This window comes from Lathyrus oleraceus, chromosome 7, assembly GCF_024323335.1.
Source record: "Lathyrus oleraceus cultivar Zhongwan6 chromosome 7, CAAS_Psat_ZW6_1.0, whole genome shotgun sequence".
In the NCBI taxonomy this organism is placed as follows: domain Eukaryota; kingdom Viridiplantae; phylum Streptophyta; class Magnoliopsida; order Fabales; family Fabaceae; genus Lathyrus; species Lathyrus oleraceus.
The window spans coordinates 267867120-267882853 of record NC_066585.1 but is presented as its reverse complement, the minus strand read 5'-3'; the positions used below and the strand labels follow the sequence as shown (position 1 = coordinate 267882853).

The window sequence follows — 15734 nt, the reverse complement described above, 5'->3', positions numbered from 1 at the left end:
AATGCAGCTGAAGCATTCAAAGACTTAAGGTAGATGAAAGCAATGGTGGATGAGATGAAATCCACAAAAAACAATGATACCTGGTCACTAATCAAATTGTCAAAATGGAAGATGGAAATTGATGTGAATTAGGTATATAAGGTCAAGCTGAATCCAAAAGGTAAAGTAACTCCACACAAGGCAAGACTTGTAGCAAAGGGGTTTCTTTAGAAAGAAGGAATTGACTATGACAAAGTCTTTGCACCAGTAGCTAGAATCGAAACAATCAGGTTGGTTGTTGTTCTAGACAATATGCATAATTAGTCGATAAGTCAGATGGACGTGAAATGTGCATTCCTAAATGTCACTCTAGACGAAGAGGTGTATGTGACACAACCAATTGGATTTATGAAACAGGACAAAGAAAGGAAAGTATACATGTTGCATAAAGCTTTGTATGGACTTAAATAAGCTCCAAGAGCTTGGAACAAGAAGATAGACGACTTTCTAAGAGAGAAAGAGTTTGAGAAGTGTTCGATAAAGCATGATGTGTATGTCAGGAGAAGTATGAGTGAGTTTCTTATACTATGTCTCTATGTCGACGACCTGTTGATAACAGGAAGTTACAAGAATTAGATCGAAGACTTCAAACATGACTTAAGTAAGGAGTTTGAAATGTCATACCTGGGAAATATCTCATGCTTCCTTGGTGTTTAATTATAAAAGAGTAATAGAGGCTTGATGATGCACCAAATATGGTATGCATGCGAAATACTCAAGAGATTTGAGATGCAAGATTGCAACCCAACTTCGACTTCAGTTGAGCCCAAATTGCAATTGTCGAAAGACTTAGATGAAGATGATGTTGATCCAACACAGTACAAAAGACACATTGTATCACTTTGATACCTCTATCACACAAGGCCAAATTTAGCTTATTATGTAGCCATGATCAGTAGATTCATGCAGAAGTCAAAGGTACCTCGTCTTGCAGCCACGAAGAGGATACTAAGGTATCTCAAAGGAATACTCGATTATGGTATTTTGTTTCCTACAGTCGATAAAGGAAAACAATTCAAGGTTATGTGCTACACTTACTCTAATTGGTGTGGTGATGCTCAAGATAGAAAATCAACAGCAAGATATTTGTTCATGTTAGGTAGTGTGCCAATCGCATGGAGTTCAAGAAAGGAACCAGTGGTAGCTTTATCATCAAGTGAGGCAGAATACATAGAGACTTTTCTATGTGCATGCCAAGCAACATGGATAATGAATCTAGTCGAAGAAATTACAAGGAAGAATCATGGAGCAATGACCATGAAGATCGACAACATGTCGACTATCAAACTAGCGAAGAATTTTACAGCACACGGAAGAATAAAACACGTCGAAATGAGATTCCATTACTTGAGAGAGCATGTAGCAAATGGAAAGTTAAGCCTGGAGAATTCCAGATCAGATAATCATATTGCATATATATTGACGAAGGTTGTGCATGTTGAATTGTTTAAGAGATTAAGAATAATGATGAATGTAGATAGCTTAGACACAATGAATTTTGTGGTGTGTTAAATATGCAATTCTTTGTGTCGAAGTCGAATTGCATTTATGTCGAACAGAGTCTGTATTTTTTATATTTGATAGAAAGTAAAATATAGTATGTCAAAGCATGCATTTGAAGCATGTGTCAAAGGAGTCGACAAAGTCGAATTAGTTTTTTTTATAAGCAAACATTCATTCGTTGGGAGTACTAGGGGTACTCTAACCCAATAAATAACACCACCACCGCCTAAAGTTAATTAATCACCTACAAGAAATCAAATGGACATTTATCCCATTCATAATAATTAAAAACTATTTTCTGTTTGAATCCTAATGTCAACCACCACCATGAGAATAGAATGATTCTATCAACTATTACATCGGGATTTCCTACTTCATTGTTGAATATTATTTGATTCTCCATCCACCAAATACACCAGCACGTAGCAAACCATATAAGACACACAAATGATTTTTAGCAATTCCCTATGAGACTTACAAACCAGGCCATGAGGTGATCACAACAATTTTCTTCAATCATCCAAGGTAACCCAACCTACTTCACAATCTTCTTCCAAACCAGTTTAATACGGGGGGAAAGAAATGAACACATGATTGTTGACTTCATCACTGTTAAAGTAAAAAACACAGACCTTCTCATGGATATTGGTTAAGACACCTCTAACGACAAGGTTAGAGCGTGTAGGGACTCTATCGAGCAACATTCTCCAACCAAATATCTTAACTTTTAATGGGATCTTCGTCAGCCACATTAATTCCATTTCCGTCTTAAGAGCACTCTCCAACTCCACCAACCCAGCATTCTGTAATAACTTATCATAACATGAATTTACAGAGAAAGAATTAGAAGATCCAAATAATATTAGAGCACCCAATTCTAGGACAGGCTTCAGACAAAAGTTCCATAAGTTCAACATATTCCGATCCCAATACACTACTCTCCTCCAGATTGTTAAAGCCTAACTCCCAACACCACACTGTCCCTACCCACCCCCCCATATCCCTCACCACTCCATGTTTTCGGTCAGAAGCTTCATATAGGCAAGGAAAAAGACACTTTAAAGAGGTATTTCCAATCCATCTAGAAGACTAGAATGACATAATATTTCCATCACCATTTCTGCATGAAAGCAACTCTGTGAAGCGAACAGTCTCCAAAAAATCACCATATTCCATCAAAGTGATTCTTAACACAAAACTCTTGGCACATATTTAGACATAATTATTCTAGTAATATTTCCATATCTAACTTCTAGGATTCCACACCAAATCACCTCTCTCTCCTTGATACATCTCCATAGCCATTTAGATAACAGAACCCTATTGAAAACACTAACATCTTTGATCCCAATCCCACCAAAATCCTTAAGTTTACACACAAGTTTCCAACTTACCCAAGCCATACTGCTTTTATCCAACGAGCCTGACCACAAGAACCTTCTCTGGATTGAAACTATTTCTTGTATTACTTTGACAAGTGCTTTAAAAAAGGATAGATGGTAAACAGGAAAGTTCGTGAGTATATAGTTAATGAGTGTAACCCTTACCCCAATAGAAACAAACCTTCCCTTCCAAGTTGACAGTTGTGTCTTTAAGCATGTAATGACAGGTTTCCAGAAAGAAATTCATTTGTGATTTCCTCCTACTGTAAGGCCAAGAAATTTAAAAGGTAAAACTTCCTTCTTACAGGCCAAAAACTGAGCAGCTAGCATCATAAAAGATTCCTCAACTTCAACCCCGTATAAAAAACTCTTCCAAGAATTAATTTTGAAATTCTGGTATCAGATATAAGATGTCGAAGGTAATGTCACGACACTGATATCTGGTTATAAACAATGGATAAACAAAAACAGAATGGTAAAACAAATAACACGAGCAATCGTTAACCCAGTTCGGTGCAACTCACCTACGTCTGGGGGCTACCAAGCCAGGAAGGAAATCCACTAAAATAGAATTAGTTCAAAGACTATCCGTACACTTCACCAAGTTACAGTCTTTCTCACCTAATCTCTACCCGTGCAATTTCTACCTAAGCACTCTTAGATATGAGAACCCACTCACTTCCCTTACAATCACACACCCGTGATTGAAAACAGTAATCCCTTGTGAAAAGAAAATACTTTTCAATTACAATATTCTTGATTTTACTTCACAGTTTCAATCAAGAAGACACACTCTTGATCTTGCTTCAAAGCTTTGATCAAGAAGACAAATCAGTCCAATTCAATCATCAATGGATGACTTGAATGACCTACAGACACAAACCCTAGCTCTCTCTCTAAATTTCGCTCAGTCTTGGTTGTGTGTACAATCGGTTTTCTAAGTCCCTTTTTATAGAAGTAATGGACACCTTGAAAACCCTAGATATATTTTCCAATTAAATCTTTTCATATCAGCTGTAAAGATCTCTTTGGAAAATAAATAAATCTGGATGATATCCCTGACAGAATGCGCCAGCTAGCCATATCTTCAATCAACCAATGATTGCCACCAATTGTGCAATCACAAAACACCAGACATTCATACTGAATGTTCTGTGTACGAGATGTCAAGACATCGGGTCTGACATCTGGAAAAATCCTGCATAATCCAGTTTCCTTTTATAGCAGGTACAACCATATCAGTTACCATGACAATGAGTATGTCAACTGAAACAATCCTGCAGCATATGTCTTCCATTTAAGCTCCAGCAGGTACAACCAATATCAGAAGCCTTGTCAATGTATATGGCATTCTGAAACAATCCTGCTTGCATATGTTCTTCAACTCCAGCAGGTACATAGGATATCTCATGTTAAGACATCACACATGACATCTTGTGAACACTCTTTGTTTTACCAAAATTGCTGCCAACTCTTAGAATCAACAAACTCCCCCTTTGGCAAATTTTGGCTAAAACATATATCTGTCCTTTTTGTTCACAAGTTAAACTATCAGCAGTTAAACCACATAACAGTAGTTTAATCAACAGCAGAAGCAAAACAATTACTAGCTATGGCTACTAGTAATACACATATGCACAAGGGTACTTCTCCTCCCCCTTAACCTATGCAACATCAACAGAATTACTAGTTATGGATGCAACTAGTAAGACACACAAATGCACAATGCACAAGGGTACTTCTTCTCCCCCTAAATCTGTGCATATAACAGCTCTTCTTCTCCCCTAAATCTGTGCATATAACAGCTACTGAACTCCAGTACCTGTACCAGCCAGAATGTCATACTGACATCTGCTTCAACATCAACACCTGTGCAGCATATCAGACATCCTGTTTGACATCTGTAAACATACAACCATACTGTTGTAGCACCTGTGCACTTCTTCCAATAATAGTTGTCCTCCAGTCCAGCCACATACAACTTCCATATCAAGCACCTTCTCCCCCTTTTTAGTCAAAATTGACCAAAGGTGACCAATCAGACAAAATAAATGTCTATTAGTCTAGCAGAGAGAGTTAAAATAGATGTTATAACATTAAGCATGTTAAAACAGAATATTCAGGAAGTACACAACCATCATTACACACAGCTGAAAGCTGAGATAATGAACAAATTCAAGGAACTCATTAAGAGCCCTAAATATTACATAACATGCATCATGAGGACTGCCACAAAATACAAAAACATTCAAGACAACAGCCTTTCAAACAGCAACAACTTCCACCTTCCAGCACCCCTCTAGGTCTTCAATACAGGCAGGAACCATTAATCAGAAGAATAGGTATCTTCTTCACCTTCATCTTCATCTTCAGCTACACCTTCAGAGTCTTCTGAGCTTTCAGATCAGGATTGGGATCTTGTATTTGATTCTTTTCCAGCCTTTTCTCTGTCTTCCCTTTCCAGGCTACAGATGAGGACTTCTAAAGCTTCCTTTCTGGCCTTGGCCACCCTTATACCATCTTCCAATTCTTTGCAGGTCTCTTTCAGTTGGACAATCAAGCTTCCTTTAGCTGTAGACTCCCTTCTGCCAGATGTCATGACATCCTTGACATGACTTCCTTCAAACAACTTGTAATGGATGGACAGAGGGGTTTTCCTCCTGCTTGGAATGTCACTTGTCCTCAGGATCCCTGGTTGTTGACTCAGGATAATGCCACAAATAAGGGAAGGGAAGGCAATGGGTAACTTTACAGCATTTATAGAAGCATGTCTAATGGTTTGTTCAAATATGAACTTGCCAAAATCATAGTTAACCCTTGTTCCAATGGCATGAATGATTCTTCCAAGATTGATGGAGATAGTAGAGGCATGATTAGTAGGAATCCAGTTAGCTGAGCCAATCTTGTGCAGGATGGCATATTTAACACTGAGCTTTCCAGCTGATAAGTGGTTTCTACTAGGCCATTCCTTAACTTGGCCGGCTGTGATGACCCTACAGACCTCACTGTCTGTGGTTTCTAGGTCTACTCCTCCATCCATTCCTCTACCTAGGAACTTGTTGATGACACTTGGTGAGAATTTCACACATTTGCCTCTCACAAAAACTTTGCAAAACTCCCTGCTATTCTTATCATGAACATCCTCAGGGATATTAACAATACATTCTCTAACTAACCCCTCATAGCATTGGGTTAGAGTAACCACAGTTTTCATGAGTCCAACATTTTTGATCAGCTCAATAACCTCTTTTACCTCTACAGCTTCTTGTCCAAGTTCTCTCTCAATGGCTACTCTTCTCTGAATGACATATTTCCACTTTGCTGCTCCATCTTCCAAGTGAAAAGAGATATTGTCTAGATGAACAGCAGTAGCCTTGCCAGGAGATTTCTGAACAGCCTGCCTTTTCGCAGGGGAGATGTCTGGGACATCGTCTTTAACATCCTCCTCAGAGTCAGAGTTGTCTCTTTCTTTTCTTTTGCTAACCTCAACCTTGCTCCAGGGTTTTGAGGGTCCTATTCCTGCAGCCTTTTTCACTCTAGCAGCTCTCATATTAGCCATACTTTTTCCTTTCTTAGCTCTCAGTTTCTCAGCTATGCTCGGTTTAACCAGATGAACCAAAGACTCATCCTCTCCTTCAGTGTTTTCTTCCTCTAGATCAATAATATCTTCTTGAGGCACATTTTGTTTCTTGCTAGGTAGGGTTTTACCTAGAGAGCAAAGCCCTTCAGCTGCCACCTCTTTTTCTGATCTAGATGAATCATCATCTTTATCAGCATGGGTTTTACCCTCAGGAGAGGGTTCCCTTCTGGACAGAGGGGTAGAGACCCCTTCAACTATATGTCCTTCACTCAGTATTCTAGTAACCAGTCTCCTTATAGCGCAATCAGTGTAATGCATGTCTTTAGGAAGAGAGGAGTTACCAGAGGTATTACCTTGCTTATCTCCAGCATTGGAGGCGGTACCTGTGGTGTCGCCCGGTATCATGCACAGAGGAGTGACGTCCATTACATCTTCATCTCCAAACCCCATAGATGGAGTCTTCGCATGTTGGGAGGATTTGAAACCAGATGATGAAGGATGTTGAGACATGGCGTAGGACTTTTGAGGAAGGTTTCTTTGCCCTAGCTGAGCTTGTCTTAGAGGTTGAATGGAAATGGCAATTGCTGAGTTTAGGTAGCGTGTGCTGAGGGGATAGATACTATTTTCAAAGTTTGGAAATGATTTATCATTAATGTGGCTCTTTTTAAAAGGGCAAACATTAATTTTATTTCTTTTATTTTTTTCTTTCAATTTCCAAATCCCTAATTTCCCTTCCTCACATACATTTTTTCCCAAATTTCTTGCACGCTTATCTGCCAATTGTAGTCCATGCTTTAGACTTCGTAATTTGTCTTCCACAAATTTCCTAATGGAGTGATAATAGCTAGACCGGTACTTTGTCCATCTATGTTGAATCTAATTTTTGGACCTGGCTTCAGTATTCAGGAAGTCATAATACAATGTTATGACATCCTGTGTGACATTGTATACAATCAGTAATAGGTTCATCCAACCCAGTCGAGCCCACCTGCTATCATCTTCCATACCTTTCACAGGTGTTGTCCAAATCTTCTCCATATTGTCCTTGGCCTTTTTGCACAGAGTCTTTTGTGGCTTGGTCCCTACAGTACCATTCTCCCTGTGACTGGTCAAGTGTCCACCTGTTTGGTCTAACCTCTTAGTTATTTGAGCCATCATGACCTTTTCTCCCCTGGGCTTCTGGTGTGATATCTTTGTGTGACCTTTTCCCCGACCTTGTTTTTCATCACTCTTGGGGGCATCTGTACTCACCCAATACTTTTAGGGACAATCCAATTGAGAGCTCCATATGTAGCAATTGTCTTTGGTCCTGATTCCTCTCATAATTACTTCACTCTTTATGTCCAGGATTAGACATTCAGTTTTGGTGAAGTTAACATTCAGACCTTGATCACATAGTTGGCTAATGCTTATGAGGTTTGTAGTTAAGCCTTTGACTAGTAGAACCTTGTCTAGTCTAGGTACTCCAAGGCAATCAAGCTTACCTGTTCCCTTGATTTCACCTTTTGCTCCATCTTCAAAGGTTACATGTCTTATAGTATGTTGATGCAGATCAGTTAGCAGGTCTTGGTTTCCAGTCATGTGTCTAGAGCATCCATTATCAAGGTACCATTCTTCTTTGGCTGAGATTCTGAGAGGGGTGCGAGCTATCAGACCTGTAACATTGTTCTTGGGGACCCATTGCTTTTTGATGATGGGTATGTGATGTTTGGATCTGAACTGATAGTGATCCTGATGTTGAGCAACCTTAGGATAGCCATACAGTTTATAGCAGAAAGGCTTTCGATGACCAAATTTCCCACAGTAATGGCATTTCCATCTTTGGTGTTTTCCTTTCAACTGCTTTCTCCTTTGGTACTGTGACATATTATGTGACATCACAGGTTTTTGAATGCACCTAAATTTGGCTTTAGGCTTGACACCAGAGTTACTGCTCTCAGGTTTTGAGTTATTATACCCAATGCCAGATTTGTCTCCTGTTATTTGTCCAATTTGAAGAATCTTGTCTAAGGAGTCAGACCCATTGCTTAACATTCTTACATACTTGGTCATCTCTTCTAATTTAGAATTTTGAAACATGACTTCAGTCTTCAACTTTGAGATGATTTTTGCATGGTCTGCCTTTTCACTTTCCAGCTGTGCTATCTTCTGATTTTCAGCTTGTGGATTTTTGTCTAGCTTGGCATTCAGAGCCACTGCTTCTGTTTGTAACTTGGAGATGGTTTCCAAGTATTCTATCTTCTCGTTCTCAAGTTGAGTAATTTCCTTCTTCAGGCTATCAACCTGTTTGCACAGCTCTACACTTTTGTGACACAACTGTCTGTAGGTAGATGCCAATTCCTCAAAGGTTACTTCACCATCACTTGACTCTTCATCAGATTCCCATCTTCCTGTCAAGGCAGTCACTAGATTTGCAGCCTCCTCTGTATCACTCTCATCTGACCATGTGGCAGCAAGGCTCATCTTCTGTTTCTTAAGGTAGGTCCCACATTCAGACCTGATGTGTCCATACCCATCACATTCATAGCACTGAACCTCTTTTCCTTCTTTGGGCTTCTCATCTGCTCTTGCTTTTCTTCCAGCATTGTTGGATTTACTGATGTCAGACGAGATGTTCTTGACATTTGCCTTGGATCTGACATCCATTTTCTTTAACAGTCTGTTAAACTGTCTCCCCAGCATTGCAACTTCATTGGCCCATTCTTTATCCACATCTTGACTGTTTTCCTCTTCTGTGTTGGAAACAAAGGCAATGCTCTTGGTTTTCTTTTCAGTTCCCTCAATCAATCCCATCTCAAAGGTTTGGAGGGAGCTAATTAACTTATCTACCCTGATGTTGGAGATGTCTTGAGACTCTTCTATGGCAGTCACCTTCATTGCAAATCTCTTACGGAGTGACCTAAGTATTTTTCTCACCAACTTTTCATCTATCATCTTCTCTCCCAGGGCTCCTGAAGCATTAGCTATCTCAAGGATACTCATGTGAAATTCATGAATGTTTTCATCTTCTTTCATCCTTAAGTTTTCAAACTTGGAGGTGAGCAGCTGGAGTCTAGACATCTTTACCCTAGAGGTGCCTTCATGAGTGGTCTTGAGAATGTCCCAAGCATCTTTGGCCACTTCGCAGTTATTTACCAGCCTGAAAATATTCTTGTCTACACGATTGAATATTGCATTCAAGGCTTTAGAGTTTCCAAGAGCAAGATCATCCTCCTCCTTGGACCATTGTTCTTCAGGCTTCTTTTCAGTCGTGGCTTCTCCTTCTTTAGTGACTACAGGGTGTACCCATCCTGTCAAGACAGCTTTCCAAGCCTTGTTATCAAGGGATTTTAAAAACGCTACCATTCTAGGTTTCCAATAGTCATAGTTAGAACCATCCAGGATTGGTGGCCTATGAACAGATCCTCCATCTCTTTCCATTGTACCAGAAAGTATTGCCCCTAGATCTCACCCAGAACCAGAGCAGGATGCCTGCTCTGATACCAATTGAAATTCTGGTATCAGATATAAGATGTCGAAGGTAATGTCACGACACTGATATCTCGTTATAAACAATGGATAAACAAAAACAGAATGGTAAAACAAATAACACGAGCAATTGTTAACCCAGTTCGGTGCAACTCACCTACGTCTAGGGGCTACCAAGCCAGGAAGGAAATCCACTAAAATAGAATTAGTTCAAAGACTATCCGTACACTTCACCAAGTTACAGTCTTTCTCACCTAATCTCTACCCGTGCAATTTCTACCTAAGCACTCTTAGATATGAGAACCCACTCACTTCCCTTACAATCACACACCCGTGATTGAAAACAGTAATCCCTTGTGAAAAGAAAATACTTTTCAATTACAATATTCTTGATTTTACTTCACAATTTCAATCAAGAAGACACACTCTTGATCTTGCTTCAAAGCTTTGACCAAGAAGACAAATCAGTCCAATTCAATCATCAATGGATGACTTGAATGACCTACAGACACAAACCCTAGCTCTCTCTCTAAATTTCGCTCAGTCTTGGTTGTGTGTACAATCAGGTTTTCTAAGTCCCTTTTTATAGAAGTAATGGACACCTTGAAAACCCTAGATATATTTTCCAATTAAATCTTTTCATATCAGCTGTAAAGATCTCTTTGGAAAATAAATAAATCTGGATGATATCCCTGACAGAATGCGCCAGCTAGCCATATCTTCAATCAACCAATGATTGCCACCAATTGTGCAATCACAAAACACCAGACATTCATACTGAATGTTCTGTGTACGAGATGTCAAGACATCGGGTCTGACATCTGGAAAAATCCTGCATAATCCAGTTTCCTTTTATAGCAGGTACAACCATATCAGTTACCATGACAATGAGTATGTCAACTGAAACAATCCTGCAGCATATGTCTTCCATTTAAGCTCCAGCAGGTACAACCAATATCAGAAGCCTTGTCAATGTATATGGCATTCTGAAACAATCCTGCTTGCATATGTTCTTCAACTCCAGCAGGTACATAAGATATCTCATGTTAAGACATCACACATGACATCTTGTGAACACTCTTTGTTTTACCAAAATTGCTGCCAACTCTTAGAATCAACAAATTTTCAACCCAGACATCATTTCAAAGCCTCTTAGAATAGCTTTCAAACCCCAAAGATTTTACTAGGCTCCATCACACACAAGAATGGTTTCTTCAGCAAAATGCAGTAAAATGTAAGAGACTTCATTATTTAGTTTGAAGCCACTGAGTATACCCAACCTACTTTCCTTTCTTACCACTTAATAAATCCCTTAGACCACCATTGAGAACAAGAAAGGAGATAAGGGATCACCCTATCTCAGACCCCTTGACACCTTAAAATCTTGAGTTGTGCTTCCATTCACTGAAACTGACATGTAACTAGTAAAAACCCCGCCATTCATCTATTGTATCCACTTATCTACAAACCCCATAGCCACCAATACCTTCTCTAGAAAGTACCAATCCACACAATCATATGCCATATCAAAATCTACTTTGAACAATATACAACTCATTTTCTTCCTCTTGCCAAAATCTAATAATGCATTTGCTACCACAACCCCATCAAGTATTGCTCCCTCGAATGAAGGCTATTTGCATCTTAGAAACCAACCTTCCAATGATCTTTCTCAAACAAGTAGCCAAAATTTTAGATAACACTTTATAGACACGTCCTATAAGGTATATCGACCTATATTCATCCAAGCCTTGTGGATTCTCAGACTCAAGAATCAAAGCAATGAAAAAAGAGAGCATGACTTTAGGTAAATTTACAGAATAATGGAACTCTTTAATGCACTTGACTATATCACTATCAACCACCTCCCAGTATCGCTTCAAGAACTCCAAGTTAAAGGCATATGGACTTGGGATTTTTTTCCATCATAATCAAACACAACCTCTTGGATTTCCATTATAGTAAAAGGCTCATCCAACCTCAAGCTTTATTCTATGGCTAATTTAGGAAAACCAGAAAAGTCAATGATTGGTCTTTGTAGCGGGGTTTTTGTTACCTTTAGGTTTATTGACTAAACCAAAAGTCAACATACAATTCGAGTCGCCACCGCACTTTTATTTGTCCAAAGGAAAGGCTAAAAAGCGAACAAAAGCCAAGGTAAGAAGTTTTTCAAATAAAAAACTAATAAAAATGTCAGAGATCTAGGTAAGGGGGTTGGTTATGAAATGGGAAGGTTTTACGCACCTAAAACATCCTTAGTACTCTAAGGGGACCCTTTTTGCAAATATGTGTTATAGGTTAGTATTTGTGAAAAGATTTGTGCAAAAGATTGGAGGGACGAGAAGAGAATAGATTATATTTACAATTTTATTTTTTGAATGGATGAACCCATTGCCTACGTACTATCATAAAGGAGGATCAAAACCTCGTAGTTCGGGGTAAAAATTTCAAATATGGGTAAATTGATTTGATCAAAAGCCTTAAGGTCTTTTGTTATCAAAGGGAGAAAACTCAACCTAAACCAACAATCCACCATGTGAGGAAGGCTTCAACATGCTAGTGAGGGGTTAACCCTATAATAAGCATGGAAGGCTTATAATCCAACCACTAAGGATGAGGTGAGATTTACATCAACCACTATGATAACTCAAATCTATGACAAATGTTTTTGAAAAGTTTTAATAAGGTGGCCATTAGAACCACAAAAATAACTTGAAGTGAGTTATATTTACAAGTTATATTTATTTACAAAATGAAGTCAAAGTTGGATTAAGATTTAATCACAATGAGTATTGATGAAAATGGTTTTGAAAAGTCAAAGGCTTAAGGCCTAGGTTTATAATTTGAAACAAAGTCAAAGTTTTGAAAATAATTTTTGGTTGGGTTAGAGTGGAGAGAAGAAGAGAAGGGTTAGTCCTAAAGCATACAAAGATAAGAGGGGAAAGATAAACCCTTGGAGTTCCTTTTCTTGAAGTCATAGAGATGACTCAAGATGCTCATTTCCTTTGGACTTAGCACACAAGCAAGCAATCAAACAAATTGAACTCAAGCTCCTAGGATCTCCATTTGACTTGTCACTTAACTTGGCTATTCATGACAATGGTCCTCTTTTCACAATCTCAAGATGGGATCCCTATCACACAAAAGCAAACATCAAAAAGTTCACAACACAATAAGGGGAATGGACAAAGAATAAGTTTGATGGAGAAATCCTTTGAAGTCAACTTTGAATTTTAGCATTCTAAAGGGATGAGGCCTAGTTGCTTTTCAACAAGTTTTGCATTCTAAAGGCATGAGGCCTAGTTGCTCTTGAACTCCTTTAAGCATAGGTAAGCCCTAATTCTAAGTCCTTTCTCCTTTTGCATTTGGTTCACACAAAACAAAACACAAAGTAAACACAAGATAGCAATATATTTATATACAATAATGGGCTCAAATGAGCAAAAGAAAAATGACATAAACATAAAATATGTGCTCAAGTGAGCAAAGGAAAAATCAATACGAATAATGAGCAAGAAATAAATGGCATTAAAAGTAAATGGCAAGAAATTAAATGCTCAAATTAAAGTTAGTAATTAGTGAGGTTATGTTAGCTTGTCATAAGACAATGTAGCGCTATGTTAAGCAACCGTAAGTGGACTAATGTAGTAGTCACACCTATCTGAGGCCGGTCAATAAAATATAGGCAAAGAACACAAGTTAGAGATCATGACTAGTAAGCCAAGCTCCATAAACTTGCCATGCCAAAACAAGAGGGGAAGGGCCTTGTATTGACTTTAGGTTATTTGCTTAACCAAGAAGCAACCTATCTTTGACACAAAACAACTCACTTGATCATGGATCAAGTTGAGTTTGGTTTGGATCAAAGAAGGTTAAACTTCTCATTTGTTAAGACCAACCATAAGACTTTAACTCATTGGTCATTGATGGAAAGAAAAGGATGAAGATGAAAGGAAGGGAAAAAGAAGACCATAATCAAATTCAATTGATCAAATGTGAATCAAATCAACATCAACCAACACCAAACAGAAGAGAGATGAAGATAACAAGTCAAAGAGTCAATGGTATTTTTTTGGTATTTTTTGAATTAAAATAAAATGCAAATAAAAAATAGACAAATAAGGTCAAACTTCAAATTCAATTCAAATCAACTTTAAAAAGTCCAATTAAATTGTCATAGGTTTAACATAGTCAAACAAGCTTTGACTAATTTTCTCATCAATTTTTGAAATCAGAAAGCAATTAAAAACAATTAAAAATAGCACAATATGAATTAAAATCTCAAATAAATCTCAAATCAAATGAGAAATTGATGAGACTATTTTTCATTGACTTATCATGATCCATAGATGCTATGAAAATATTTTTGGATTTTTCAAAAGTCAGAAAGTATTTTAAAATGAATTAAAACTATTAAAAATCAAATAATCCATGAAAAATATCAAATGAAGTCACAAAAATAATTAAAAATCAAAATATGAAACTAGATTTTTCAAGAAATTTTTTGGAGTTGGTCTCGTATTTTTATGACTTCAAATGAAATTTCTATGAATTTTTGAAAATAAAAGGAATTAACTGAAAACAAAATGAAAATAGAATAAATGGAAAAAACCAGCGCCACAGGATGTAACTCGTTAATTGACGTTGCATTAATGAAGGATCCAGATCATAGGGAACATGGTATGTCCAAGTCAAACGCGCCATAACATGAATTAAATAAAGTAAACACAATGAATGAACAATATTAAAACGTAGCAAGGTGATCCAATGGCTCAAGTGTGCACACGTGGTGGTGGTGGTGGAAACCACCATCTTCTCCGGCGAGACAACCACTTCCGGCCACCAATTGCAGAGAAAAAAGTTTTAATAAAAATGGAAAACAAGGACATGGAAATGAAGCTCGTGTGATGGAGACCATCACTGTACCATTGGATCTTCCTCACTCTTCCTATATTGAGAGAAACATGAAGAAGAAGATCATGGTGTTCCAACTGTAAGCTCATGAAATGGGGAATCGAAAGCACCAATGGCTTGCCTCAAGTGTGAGGACTTCAGAAAACCATACAAACACAAGAATGCTACATTGAATTGAGAGTTCTAGATCCAAAAAGTTTGAATGTATACCTCTGAATTAAAGCACTTCAGGCCACGAATCCTTCAAGATCCTTGCTCCTCTTTGATCTATGGATGTAGGGGAAGTGAAAGGCTAAGGAATTAAGCTTTGAAGATCAGCTAATGATGCTGAATTTCAAGCTCGAAGTGAGAAATTTTTTTGAACAATTCCTTTGGTATGGCTATGGTTTCAATGCTGCAGCAATTTAGATCTCCAAAAGGTTTTTGAATGAATGAGAGGAAGTGGTTATTTATAGCTGAAGGTAGCTGAATCCCACGCTTCTTTCATGTGCATGGCAATTTGAAATTAGATGCATGGGCCTGTACAGGCGTGTAAAAGGCCCAATGATGAATGCAAAAGCTTGCTGAGATCACATGGAAATGATTTGGACGTGCACAATGGATTGAACAAGCTTGCATACTCAAGTTTCATCATAAAATACCAAAATGCACATAAATGGAAATGAATTAGAAACTCACAAATGGTAAGTCCAAGAGAGTAATGTGAGTAATGGTTGGAAAGCCCTTGAAATAAGGAACAAAAGTCATGTTGGGAAAAAATTCATTTGGCATGTGAAAATTAATGAAAACTGGCCTGGAAATCCAAGTACAAAACATGTTTAAGTCACATTTGAAAACTTTCACCAAAA

At 38.0% G+C, this 15734-nt stretch overlaps 1 protein-coding gene across 1 annotated transcript; it reads right to left on the bottom strand.

Moving 5' to 3' along the window:
• Positions 1–2105: 2105 nt before the first annotated feature.
• Positions 2106–7014, bottom strand: LOC127103359 (uncharacterized). The gene is made up of 2 exons (XM_051040629.1): positions 5926–7014; positions 2106–2345 (listed from the first exon to the last, which is right to left on the bottom strand). Exons 1-2 carry the CDS (start codon positions 7012–7014, stop codon positions 2106–2108), a joined length of 1329 nt encoding a protein of 442 aa, XP_050896586.1.
• Between the last annotated feature and the right edge of the window lie 8720 nt (positions 7015–15734).

What these genes read in the sequence shown, in the direction of transcription:
- LOC127103359 (XM_051040629.1), bottom strand. Translation starts at nt 7,014, where the DNA reads ATGTCTCAACATCCTTCATCATCTGGTTTCAAATCCTCCCAACATGCG. An exon ending in TAGAAACCACAGACAGTGAG is followed by an intron (nt 2,346 to 5,925) that starts GTCTGTAGGGTC and finishes AAGTTATTACAG; the next exon opens with AATGCTGGGTTGGTGGAGTT.